A 14207-nucleotide genomic window follows, 5' to 3' on the forward strand; every position below is an offset into this window, starting at 1 on the left:
AGGATTTGTGGAAAGAGATGTAGCACACTAATGCAGATTACTGCACACCCATAAAATTCAAGGAAACCCAATTAAAATCCTTATTTTCATTAAAATTTTTGTATATTAACTTTTCAATCACACTATTACATGCTTGTTTCATAGACGTCTTCCTGGTTTTTTCCTCACTTCATCCTGCCTCTTTCACTAACAGCCTTCCTTTTATTTCTGTTCTGTAGTATACATAGCGCTTCAACGGAATTCATGGTTAATTTTATTCTTTTAAATAAAGTCACTGAAATGAGGCTCGCTCTCAAAGTTAGGCGTATCTAAACAAACTTGCATGTATCTTCAAAAAAAAGCTAACTCCTTAATTTCCGAGTGTCCCTCGCAAGACACGCTGTTATAAAAGCGGATTTGTGCTCCAAATTACAAAAATATTTTTCTAAAAGCTTATTTGCTTTCCTGCCATTCTCAATTTTTCTCTCCTTCTTCAGCAAAGCTGTACGTTCCCATTTCCTTAACGCCCTTCCCGCCTTTCGTGCAACCATGCCCACAAAATCAACCCGCGCTAACCACAACCACCAGCCCCACAACGGTTTACGCCGCAACACGCCCGCCCTGCCCCATTTATATACCCGTAGCCTACCGAAGTCTCGCGAGAATCAAGTCGCTCCAAGCGTCGGGAAGAGCCGTCGCTTGTCGGTTCTCGCGAGAATACCCATCTCTCACTCCCAAAGAACTACAGCTCAAATTAGTTACAACAAACACTTCCGGCTTTCTGATGGAACTGACCGCACAGCGGTTAGTGCGACAAAGAAGCGTTGCAAACCTTTAGCACGTAGAGCCATTCCTCTTATTTGGTTAATATTAAACCTCTATTTATCCCCCGCCAACAAACTGGGGTGGAATGTTTGGCTGAGGCAGAGGAATTCATCCCAAATCATGGAAATTCCAGGGCGCCTGCCTATCGGGGTCACCAGGGTCCTCACGGTAATAACTGCCCGCGGAGGCTTCTCTCTTCCCGCTGGGAACGTTTGCAGGAAGGGAGCGGGGAGAGGTGATTCTTGCTAGGCTGAGCACGATCGCGCGTGTGGACTTATTTCCGAGTTGGAACCAGAAAAGGGTGCTTTGCGGTTTGGGGGGTCGTAGGAAAACGAGCCCTTTGCATTGACATTGGGGGGGGGTTGTTTTTGGACCCTGCTAGGCGAAGGTGCGGTAGTTTGCAACTTCAAGGAGAGACTTAAGGATGCTGGGGGGAGTTCAGAGAATCCCGAGGGGAATCGCCTCTTTGCCACCTTCCCGCTTACAGCAAGGCAGGAGCTTGCTGGCTTTTTCAATTGCCCGCTCCCTGTATGATTTCTGGAAGACGGGGCAACAGCATTGGCAGGCAGCTACGATCTGTAATCCCTTCCACGGCACCAAGTATAGTTATTGTCTCGACATCTGCGTGGGTAAAAGGCACGCGCGGGGAGGGGCATGGTTATAATAGTAGCTGGATCGGGTTTTGCCACACAATGAGCGTCCGGAGGGGAGATTGGGACGGCCACGAAGGTACAGGTAGTCCTCGACATGAAACCGTTCATTTAGTGACTTTTCAAAGTTACATGGCACTGAAAAAAGTGACATAACCAATTTTCCCACTTAGGAGCATTGCAGTATCCCCATGGTCACATGATTTATATTCAGATGCTTGAATAGTGACTTGCATTTATGACGGTTGCGGTGTCATGTGGTCCTGTGATCTCCTTTTGCAACCTTCTAACAGACAAAGTCAATGGGGAAACCATATTCACTGTTGCTAATTTTACAACTGCAGTGATTCAGTTAACAAATGTGACAAGAAAAGTCGTAAAATGGGGCAAAATTCACTTAACACATTTTTCACTCAGCAACATAAGTTTTGGGCCCAATTGTGGTTGTAAGCTGAGGACTACATATACACAGCAAGTCAAGGTTGGAGTAAAGGCAGACTGAGAAGTTGTGTCCTACAAAAAACTTAGATACAGGAATTGCAAATTAGAAGGAAGAAGTGTGTGAAACACTTCTTGCAGGTGGGAGAAAACCTTGGCCAGAGATAACTTTAAAAAACCAAAAAAATAATTTTGAGTGTAAAATTTCAGTTTTTATGTGTCCCTTTGTTTGCTCCTGAAGAACTGCCTCCTGCTTGGGGCAAAAATATAAGGCAGACCTAGGACTCTAATGAGTTTCAGATTGCATTCATTCATTGTATTTTGTAAACATAAACATGCTTGGACTCTCTTGTCAGCAAATGGCTCTCATCTGCAATTATAATTTTGACAACTTTATTTTCTATTTTTTCATAGGACACGGATTGGTCTGAACCATGGATTTTAACTCTAGTGTTTTTCCACATAGTCTGCTTATTGTTTACTTACCTTTCGTTCCAGCACTACCGTTTCCAAATAGGACTTTTTCTGTCTATCAGTAAGTATTATATGAAGTTTTTCTGTGGACGTATTTGTTCTCTGATAGATGATAAGGCACAATTTAAGGGTCATGTATGTATGTTCTTTGTTTATTAAGAATGATTAGACTATAAAAAGTCACACTAAGCCATGGCTTATAGAATAAAACACAGCTGGCTAAATTCTATTCAATATACTAACCATGGTTTACAGACCACTAATTTTGGGCTTATTGAATATACTAAATCACACCAAGCACTATACTATTACTCAAAGGGATACAGCAATGAGTATTTTCTGTCCATTGAATGGCAACACTGGGTATTTTGTGGCAGAATAGCTGTGAGTCAAGTAGGGCAGTACTGCCAAATGGGCTCAGTTGGGGTAAGAAATAGTGGGGAATCTTGAAGGGATGAAATGGGAAAATTACATTTTGTTATGACTTAAGGCCTTTTAAATTCCTTCATAGCCTGTTTTTTTAAGTCCTGAATTTTTTTGCTTTGTCCATTCTGAGAGCACATGGAGATCACTTTTCTTCTTTTGAATAAAGCAATGTGTGAACCCAAGCTAGACTTTAATCTTACTTAAGGTTCTGGCAGGAATATTTCCATGATGCAATTCCACTCCCAAGACGGGAAATTGGGAGTTAAATCCATTAGATCTTCCCCACAGCATTTTCTACTGTTGGTAGAAAGGTATATGATTAATTCATGAATGAGAATTAGCTCCTGAGTGTTTCCTTGGAATCTATAATCTATAGCCGTGGTGGCAAACCTGTGGCACACGTGCCACAGGTGGCACACAGAACCCTTTCTGTGGGTATGCACGCTGTCACCCCAGTCCTAGGCCTTCAGCTGGGTTTTATAAAACCTTTTTGCTTTAGGCCTCCGCCGCTGTGTGCAAAAAAAAATAATTCAATCAGTCAATTTCAACTTCTTGGGGGGGGGGGGGGGGAAAGATCTCGCAAAGTTGGAATTGATTGATTGAACTTTTTAGTCCCAACCAGTCTGCTGTTACCACCGCAGCCATGCCCACCCAATGGGCCACGCCCACCCAGCACCCAACAATACATAAGTGGGTTTGGGGTTGCGGTTTGGGTACTCGGTCTCTAAAAGGTTCGCCATCACTGCTCTATAGGATAATATGCATAGCTTCTAAATTGAATAAAAGAATCTTGTGTTATCTGATCTTGCTATAATAATACATGTAAACAAATCTAAAAGTTCTTCTAAGAAAAGATACAGAAGGTTTCCACTAGTTTAAGTCAAATCAATATAGGGCTGAAGTGTGTATATTATGTAAAAAGCTCTTTACTGGGAAAGAAATATCCACCATGTAATAATCCTTGATTTTAAAAATGAAGAACTGTCCTCTAGATATTGTTGAATGTTAGCTGACATTTTGTCTGACTATAGAGTAATGCTAAATGGAGAGTTTTGGAATTTGATTTTGCATGCGGAGAGCTGGACTGCTCTCCAGCATCCTCCAAACATACTACCAGGCAGGTTTTAGGTGAAATTTTAAAATTGGAAATAAGAATAGTGTCTTTCCAGAGGCCTCCAATTCCTGCTCTAACCCTCCCCAAATCAAAAAATGTTGAAAACATTCATTAATATCCCTAGCAGGGATACTGTAACATTGCAGATTCCAGGTGCTGCTCCTACTTCATTTGGGCACGTGAAATAATTTTGGGATTTAGGCATGCAAAACCTACACTTCTGTTGACAACAGCTTGTCATTTAGCAAATACCTTTGTTAGCAACCATTTACAAATTGTTAGCCTCGTTAAGTAGTCCAGAAAAGAAGCATAACTAGGAATACTACTCTGTTATTCATTGTAAGATTATATTAAGTAAACTTAATGTAAGTATTTCTCCAAGCCTTTCTTTTTGTTCTCTGGAGGGCCCCTTCTGAAATGCTTCCATGCCAGCCTCCGTTCTGTGAGGTGATACATATTTTATATGCCAGTTGTCCAGTCTGTTGTACTGATGATTCAAGATCCTTTAGCAATCTGCAATTGTACTTGTCTTTCTAGTGATCCTGGTATCCTGTGCAGAATACATAAATGAAGTAGCTGCTGCAAACTGGAGGTAATTACATTATTTTACATTATTTTAATATATAGAGAGAAAGATACATCTTAACAACTGCACAAAACATTACACTGTATTTAAAAAACCTATTCCTTTTGCCTTATTTTCACAAATAACTCAAGGCAGCAAAACTTATACGTCTTTCTCCTCTTCTTATTTTTTTCACAACAACGACCCTTTGAGGCGAGTTGGGCTGAGAGAGTGAGTGGGCCCCAAGTCACCCAGCTACCTTTCATGGCTAAGGCAGGACTTGAATTCGTGGTCTTCTGCTTTTTCCCCTCTCCTGGGTGACTGGCAATACAGCTACTCCTCGGCTTACAACCATTTGTTTAGTGATTGTTTGAAGTTATAAGGCACTGGAAATAGTGACTTGCAACAATTTTTCATGGATGTGACCGTTGCAGCATCCCTATGGTCATATGATCAAAATTCAGCCGCTTGGCAACTGCCATGTATTTATGACTTGTGGTATCCTGGGGTCATGTGAACACTTTTTGTGACCTTCTGACAGGCTAAGTCAATGGGGAAGCTAGATTCATTTAACAACCATGTTACTAACTTCACAACTACAATGATTCACATAACAATTGTGGCAAGAAAGCTCGTAAAATGGGGCACAACTCATTTAACAACTGTCTTGCTTAGCAATGGAAATTTTGGGCTCAGTTATGGTCATAGGTTGAGGACCATATATGCTTTCCAAGTATGATTGGATTGCCACTCCCATGTTCTATTACCATTGGCCGTTTTACCTAGTATTGATGGGAAATTGAGCTTAGCAACAGAATGTTCTATTCCACCCACCTCAGGCAGAAATCATTAAATTCCTTTAAATATTGCATTCCAAATACTCTAAAAATGGAGACCAGAGCATGTGCCTAATTTTCTGGTTAGTGAAATCAGTGAGATTTTGGTATGCTTCACATTAAACCTTTGGCATTCAAATGTATAGTCTGTAAACTTTCTCTTAAAGTAAATGTTTTCATGCTGGGAAACCAATGTTTTCTATACAACGTGTGGGTTTGGGTTGTTTTTTTAAATCTTTAAAACAAAAGGAAGTCTATGACTTGGCAAGAAGAAGCTGAAACAAGATAGGTTTTTCCACTGGACCTTTGACAAAATAAATATACAGATTTGGATTTCCTTTGGAATTCATAAAATGGATTAAGATACTATATAAATTGGCCACCTCTAAAGAGAAAATTAATGGGATATTTTCTCCTACTTTTCCAATGTTTAGTGAGAGAGAGCAACAAAAATGTCCACTTTCACTCTTGTTTTTTAATACCTGTGTGGAATGCTTGGCTTGGCCTGGAATAGTACATCATTCAATTGAACACAAATTGGTTTTATTTGCAGATGACATTTTTTTTGTTTACTTCTAAACTTTATAATACCATCCCACTGTTGATGCAAAAGATAGATGTTTTTAATAAAAAAGCAGCATTGACCAAGCTGCGTATAGATGGAAAATTGGTTAGCCATCCATTTAAAGTGTATCAATTCTGTATTTGTACTGAATTCATTAAATATTTAGGTATGTCTATACTAAAAGATATAACTCAGCAACATCTAATATAAGTAAAATATGGAGAGGGTTTCTTCAGGCATTAATAAATCAGAGTCATCCTCATTCCCTTTAGGGAAAGGCAAACGTTTTCAAAATAAATATTGTTCCCAAATTAATTTATATTCTGAAAGGAATCCCAGTTTATATATTTAGAAAATGGTTGAGAAAATAATCTCTTTGCTTAGAAAATTTCTGTGGGATTCTTCAATTGGGAGAATGTCTTTACAGAAAATGCAATTACAATTTAACAAGAAAGGATTCAGTTTTCTGAATCTGGAACCTATTGTCAAGTATTACATATTGGAAGCCAACAATTGGTATTAATTGGAAAAATAAATGTATGGCCTCTTTCACCCAATGGATTAAGGGCCTGATTGCGCTTGCTGCCTACAAGTGGTTTGCCTCTAGATGTAACTTTATATGGCAAATATAATGAAAAAGGGGACTCATTTATATAGTAGGCCAAAAAAAAACATACTTATATAAATGCATTAGAAATACACATGCACTTGAACAATAATCACATTAAATAGCTATGTATAAAATTATAACTACTGTTAAAATGATATACTTTTTCCTTTGTTGTATTTTTTCACCTTTTAAAACATTTTCTATTTTTTCCCCCTTTTTGTATTTTTATCTATGCATTAGTGTTTTTTTTCCTGGGTTTTTTTTTTATCTCTACTGTAAAAGCCACAGAACAATACATGTTTAAAAAGATAGGTTTTGCTTCCTTTCCGATTGCTACCTTGTGCCCAACGTTTGTATAATTGGGCTTCCTGAAAGAAGAAACCAAAGCTCAACAGCAGGAGGACTGGAAACATGATTCTAAGCGTGCATTTATTTGAGACCTCTGCCGCCTTGCATAGATAAACTGCCTCAAATGCTCAGGAGCGGCCAGCGAGATACAACTAGCACACAGCAGATGATAACCTGGAAAAAAAGTTTTAAAACTTTTGCTATTTAAAGTTCAGGAGTATAGTCTTGTCTCTTAAAAGATGTTTCCATCTGGAACGCAGCCTTTAGTCTTTAGTTTAATTCACTGTTGTTTTTTATGGAGTTTGTTTTCACCAAGGATGTTTATTTTTATTTTTGCTCCTTTACAGATTTTTCTCGAAGCACCAGTACTTTGATTCCCAAGGAATGTTTATTTCATTAGTCTTCTCAACACCATTACTGCTAAATGCCATCCTCATAGTGGTAAGCGCTAATCTCTTACCTTAAAAATGTTGGCATCAAGTCAAAATGCAAAAGGAACCAGGAAAAAAAAAGTTTTATTACAGAAAATTCCAATTCATGGTGTCTGGTAATACTTTCATAATGTTTGATGCCCAGGCATTTGTTAGTGGCCACTATAATCATAACGTAAATTACATCACTTGTCTCGTTTTAGTGACATCTTGACATGTGGGACGTATGTTGCTCCTATGCAGTCGGTCTTGGTTACCAGGCAAGTTGGTAACCCATTTGAACTACTAAAGTGTGTTAGTAATGGAAACCCAGCAAAACCATCCTTTTGAAGGACAAATTGTGTTTATTTGGGTTTCAGAAGCTTCAATAGAAAACCTAAAAAGGATCAGGAATTCAACCCCCTTGTAGAGGGTTATGCAAATTAAACTATACCTGTAATCTGTAAAGTCATAAGTAGTGAGGTGAGTAAGGTAGATTGACAAAGTGTTTTGTTGAGGAAACAAAGGCCATGTGTTTTAGAATGATTATTATTTATTCACTACTATTTTGATAACATTCTGTACTTATTAATGAGGTTTTGTTCTCATTTGGAAAAATTGTCAGTACTTCAAATATTGGTTTTCACCAAGCTTGACTGGAGATTTGCATAAACAGAGGCCCCTGAAGAAATGAGAACACTATTAGGAATTGAATTTCACATGTCATTTGTTTTTGTTTTTCAGATTGCTTGGGTTTATAAAACAGTGAACGTAATGACAGAACTAAAGACAATACAGCAGAAAAGGAAAGCAAGTAGAGAAAATAAGAAAAGTCAATAAATAAGTATATCTTTTGTAACTGATTATGGCACCAAATATTCTGTCACCCATAATAACTTGTGGTTGGAAGTTAGAGATGTTTTACATTCCTTTATAAGTGATCTGATGTTCTTATTCTATGAAAAAATCATTTTCAGCCCACTTTTAGACCAATTCTTACATGGTATTTCACTATATAGACTAATTCATTCTGAAGCAATCATAAGGCATTTCATAAGTTTATTAGAGTTTCTCTAAGGTACTGTTTTATTATAGCTCAAGAAATGAATTGTTCAAGGTTTTAAAATATAAGTTGTGCATCAAATATGCCAAAATGAGCAAGTAAATTTTAATAAGTACCAGTTAGCTACATAATTGCCACCCATTATTAATTTTCATTTAGCAATTATCATAGCAATATAACAGTTTATGCAACATTTTCATGGTACAAAAGTAATCATTGGTACAAACTTCAGTAAAACAAAAATGATAAAATGCCGCATTGTGACATGGTACAAGCCGTCAGCTTTCTGCAGATATCAACATCTGAGGCAAGCATATAAATCATACAGTTTGCGTTGCAATGCATATTTTGTCATTTCTCCCAATTTGTGAATGCCTATGCTAAGTTTGCTTGGTTGTAAATTTTTGGATTTTGTGGGCATTGTATTCAAACTTTTATATGAAAAGTGTAATTTAATAGTTTGGGTTGCTGTATTTGTCATATGGACTTGTTCCTGGTTTTTAATTAAATGCTTAAGGGTTCATTAGGTTCTATTTCAAACATTTGTAAATACTTTGAGATTGTATTCCTATATTTATGTAGGAGCAAGTTACTGAACTCAGTCTGAAACAGTTTTACTTTCTAACAAGTAAGCTTGCTTTCAAGAAAATGTGAATAGGATTGCGCTGTGCAATTACAAGCTCAGAGTTGTTGTAATATAACACATTGCTGTTCAAGAAGCAAGCAAAGTCTAATACCAGGAAGACATGAAATGTGAGAAGCTCATACGAGTAAAATCAAAGTCCTGGATCTGAAATGGATAAAGAGATGAAAATAAAAGTAATGTAAACTTGGTGCTAGTGGCACCGCAAGATTCAATCCTATGTTGTAAGAGGAATGTTCAGTCCTGCTTTGGACAAAACGGCAACCAAAGGTTTACCTCAAACCAGGAAAAAAGATGTTGAAATATTTGTATATGTAGAAGAGGAAGAAACAACAGCCTTATGGTTCTCTTAGTTTTGATCCATAATCCTCAAATATACTTTTATTTGTTTGAATATTTACAAGGTTCTAGCAAAGTTGTATGCCTTATCAAAATAATAATATCCAAATAGGAGGAAGAGATGTAATTAGGAAGGCAAGAAAAACCCAATGTGTGTGTGCTTCATATCATCCATTTGGAATGGAAAACAGTTCATAGAGGCAAGCTGTATCTGAGACTACAATCTGAGGGGACTGCTTTCCAATTCTGAGAGATTGCTGTGAGGGAAGGTATTTTTCTCATATTGCTCATAATATAAAAAAGTGGAGTTTTGCCACTTGTGCACAAAATCATTTTAAACATGACAGATTGGATTCAAAGTTAGAGAATCAGAAGGCTTTCTTCTATTCCTGAAATTGTTTTCAAGGGTTATTAAAAGTAATTCCCATTTCAGTTCAGTGAAGGTCATTCATTAGGTTTTTAGCGTTTAGAAGGTAAAAATTTATTAAACATCCTCATGCAGAATCTTCAGTTAGAGTTAAAAGCTTTCATAAAAAAGGCAAGATACATGAAAAATATTTATGCAACACAGTACATGATTATACAGGCAGTCCTCAATTTACAACCACAGTTGTAAATTTCTGTTATTAGAAATTAGGTAAAATTAATAACAGGATATGGATTGTTTATGAAGACAAATTAAGATATGTATAAGCTAAAATGTATCGATAAATGTAATGACATTTTCATTGAGTTGATACAATTAGAAATGTACTAGCTTGAATATGAGATAGTAAATGTCAAGGGAAAAAGAGAAGAAATATTTGATGATGTAACCTGAGATTTGTACTAAAGATTTTGTTTTTGAATTATTGATTAACCCAGCCACCACATTGCTTTTGAAATACCGGTACTCAAATGTAAAATTGGAAAACCAATAAAATATTACAAAAAAAGATTATGCAGGCAGTCCTCAATTTACAATCACAATTGAGCCCAAAATTTATGTTATTGAGTGAGACATTTGTTAAGTGAGTTTTTCCCCATTTTATGACCTTTCTTGTCACAGTTGTTTAGTGAATCGCTGCAGTTGTTAGCAACATGGTTGTTAAGTGAATCTGGCTTCCCCATTGGCTTTGCTTGTCAGAAAATCACAAAAGGTGATACCGTGACCCCAGGATACTGCAACTGTCATAAATATGAGTTGGTTGCCAAGCACTTGAATTTTAATCACATGATCATGGGGATGCTTCAACTGTCATGTGAAAAATGGTCATGTCACTTTTTTTTCAGTGCCATTGTACCCAGTCACTGAACGAACTGTTGTAAGTCGAGGACTACCTGTATGCAAAACTCTGACATTCTGAGAGTGAGGTGGGTGGGTGTCTTAATTTTATAAATAAAACGGGTAATATTTTAGTAATAGAAAAGATAAATACAGATATTTATAGAACTGTCCAACTCAGGAAGGACTGCAGATTGCCCCTCTCACAAGGAAAGGCTATTAAAATATAATTCTGATGTTTGAGCAGTGTGAAAACAAGGTAAAATTATTCAAATGTTTGTATTTTCTGCTATCTGTTTTTAAAATGTTATAACTCAAGGTGTAAATAAAGTGCAACCCATGGAACAAAAATGCACTCCTCGCTGGAGCGCAATGCATGCAATTTGCCACCAGGTGCTGCTGTTTCACAGATTTTGGGGGATCCTGGAACTATAAGTTAAGCAAGGCTATCGAGAGAGACCCAGGTGTGCAGGAACCTCTCTTGTTTTATGCTGGTTTTTGAGATAACCACACAAACAGGAAAATGTGGAAACATCACCCAGGAGAATACGAACACCAAAAAGCAGGGATTTTGTCTTGACACAGATTACTATGACTAGAGAGTCCAATCCAACAGAAGGACCATAGGGATAGCAGAAAATTCTCCAAAGACACATCTTACACGAATGCTTTGTCTTGACTGGATTTAGAAATACTGTATTAAACAAATTTAAAAGGTGATTAATTACATGGATTATAAAGTAAACTGGATTGCAATCTGCCGGAACCTAATGCCATGAACGTTTAGAGGGTCATTCAAGGCAGCCTTCGGCTGTCTTCCTCTAGATTCATCAGCTCTGCGAATCCCAGAATTTTCAGTCAGTGTGGACAGAAACTGAAGTGGCTGGGAATTGTAGTCCTCAACACTGCAAGATCCAAATTTGGGGAAGGTAGGCTTAAGCCATAATGTTAAACATCAAGGATCAAAAATAATTGCTGTTTCATTCAGTGCCTTATCTGAGTGTCTTTCAAAGTTGTATGTTTTCTTCTCCTCTCTTCCTAATAGCCTTGACAGGTGATAGAGGTTTCGTCATTTCTTTGTACTTATGAGAACGGAAAGGTCCATGGTCCCTGCGGTCTTTTCCATCTAGCCCATTGTGAGTAAAATGTGCCTTTAAGACATAAAATGGAACTTTCTCTCCTCTTCAAGCTGTGAATTTTAGTAGAAGTGAGACTTTTCTATGTCAAAAAATTGCTTTTATTTCAACTACAATGAGGACCCAGATTGTTTGGGGGCAATTAAGCTGACTTTGTAATAATGCCGCTTGGGTGTGTGTGAAAAAGCCCTAATAAGCAGGCAGATACATAGAATGAAGGCTACTGCTAAGTTTGTAAGCCACCCTGTGTCTTCGGAGAAGGGCGGGATATAAATGGAATTAAAATAAAAAAAATAAATAAATAAAAATACTAGCATTCATTGATAGCTAAACCTACAGTCTCCATTCAAAACACCTCTATTATGAGGTTTTAGGGTGGTTTTTTTTTGTATTCACCTTAAATAAGTTTCATATTCCTTTACATAATGACTTGCTTTCTCTAAAAATGCCAAAAACAAGCCTTTCCACGTCTTATATTTATGAGCCCATTTATAACAAATCTTTAAAGCCTTATCATTCAAAGTTAATCATAAAGGAATTAACAAAAACAACATATTGAAATGTAATCCCATCAAATACTGTCTCACAGATTAATTTCTTTTCTTTTTTGTTTATTTTTTAATTAGTTTTCCAATATTATAATAATATCTTTAAAAAGCAACGTGGTGTCCGGGTTACAATAGTTCCATTTCAGACCAATGCATATTATTACAAATCTCCAAGTTATTGTAACCAATACTTCCTCTCTCTTTTTTCCTTTAATACATATTATCTCTTATACAAATTAACATACTTCTCATTGCTATCCATCAATCATTTAATAGTTTTTTTATATTTATCAATATTTTAGTATATTTTATATTTTAACATTCCATCTTTAAAATATCAAACACCTTATATACTTTTCTAGCTTTAATTTTACATTAATATTGAAATTAAAACGTTTAAGATTTCTCATTTTCATATTGCTAAATAACCTTTCCCTTTACACAATTTTCTCCAATACCTAGTAATGTAATACACTTCTTATTTATCTCATTTCCATATCAATATTAGTAGTACAATATTAGAATAGTAGTCATTAGGATACCAATTGCAAGGAGGAGAAAAAGGAGGAGGACAATATAATCTTATTTCTTATTTATAGTTTCCACATATTTCTTCCATTTCAACATTTAATACATCCTCTCATGTCTCTACATCCAAGTATATTAGTTACATTCTATCATTTTTAGCACATATACATCTAAACCCATATCATTTAAAGAACTCAATATTTCAATGTTAGTATTCATACATCTATATTTTATTTTTATTTTATTTTTAATTTTTAGTCAGTATTTTTATCTACTTATCAAAACAATCTCTCGTAATCCCAATACAATCCTGTCTATTTTGGTATTATCTATTTCAGGCCTTTCAAAAATGTTCATATTTCTTCAATCTTATTCTTGCTTTCTTCCTTTGCCATGTCATTTTTCGCTTCTTTGCCTCAGGGTCATCAAAGCATTCTTGTGTTGCTACATCATATTGAAGTGGCCCTCCAGTTTCCACTCTTGAAGGATTGAAGAGTCTGCCAACAGCACCAAATCCTCTCATCACCTCTTGATGTAATTGTCCTAGTCTAAATAAGTCTTTTTCCATCTGGTCTCCGTTACAATCTTCAAAAGCCTGTATTTGTTGAATATTTAATTCTTCTGCCAATGTATTTGACTGTTCAATTTCTTCTGTTAAGCTCTGTCCCAACAAAATATTAGTTGTAGTCACAGTTTGAGTTTGAGTTTGTTTCATCGAGCTGCTTTCTAATTTTTCCCCAAAAGCTCTTATTTCATCGCCAGCTGTAGAAAGGAACTGATACGTTTGGTAAGATATTTCCCACATAGCATGGATTTGTTTTTGAAATTCTTCCATAGTGAAGTTTCACATCTGGTGTTCAAGGTTACTCTTATCTTGTTTTTCTTAAATATTTTCTTGGTTTTTTTAAAAAAAGAAAGTCAGATTGCAATTTCACGTTTAGCCACTGGGTGTCCCCCAAGTACTTTGGAAATTCTTTTCTTTTAGTCCATTTCTTTCTTCAACTTTTTTCTTAAAAAAAAACATCCCTGGGCTTGCTCGCCACTTATTTGAAGGGAGGGTTGAATTTCCCCCTCCCTCTCCACAGGGGGGAAAATACTTAGCAGCTTATTTAGTGAAAAGAAGAAGATTAACGTATATGAGAGGAATCTTACCCCTGTCTCTTCCACGCTGTTTTAATGTTGCCTGATGGTAAGTTTGACTTCAGCTGTCTGCAGCCTAGTAACTGGCCATATTCCTATGGCCAGTCTTTCGTCCGCCGGTACAAAGGGAATGCAGGCACGGGGGGGTTGTGCCCCCCTCATGTTTCTTCAAAAGCCCCTTCTGTCTGGACACCCCTCCAGGGTGACTCTTCGGTCCTTTTAGGAGCCCCCAGAGATGTGAATCTGGACGTGGAAGACGAGAGGCGTCCTCCAGATGTCCATGATGGCTGATTTGGCAAACCGGAA

At 36.8% G+C, this 14207-nt stretch overlaps 1 protein-coding gene across 1 annotated transcript; it reads left to right on the forward strand.

The window, feature by feature from the left end:
* Nucleotides 1-744: 744 nt before the first annotated feature.
* Nucleotides 745-11261, forward strand: TMEM18 (transmembrane protein 18). Its single transcript, XM_081315342.1, has 5 exons — nt 745-972; nt 2307-2427; nt 4444-4498; nt 7178-7271; nt 7985-11261. The coding sequence occupies exons 1-5, from the start codon at nt 925-927 to the stop codon at nt 8078-8080; spliced, it is 414 nt and encodes a 137-aa protein (XP_081171468.1). The 5' UTR covers nt 745-924; the 3' UTR covers nt 8081-11261.
* The last annotated feature ends 2946 nt before the right edge of the window (nt 11262-14207 follow it).

This window comes from Vipera berus (assembly GCF_964194415.1).
Source record: "Vipera berus genome assembly, chromosome: 1".
Classification (NCBI taxonomy): Eukaryota; Metazoa; Chordata; class Lepidosauria; order Squamata; family Viperidae; genus Vipera; species Vipera berus.

Coding starts and splice junctions, on each gene's coding strand:
- TMEM18 (XM_081315342.1), top strand. CDS start 925: ATGGAAATTCCAGGGCGCCTGCCTATCGGGGTCACCAGGGTCCTCACG. Junction 2,428..4,443: donor AGGACTTTTTCTGTCTATCA/GTAAGTATTATA, acceptor TTGTCTTTCTAG/TGATCCTGGTATCCTGTGCA. Junction 4,499..7,177: donor GTAGCTGCTGCAAACTGGAG/GTAATTACATTA, acceptor GCTCCTTTACAG/ATTTTTCTCGAAGCACCAGT.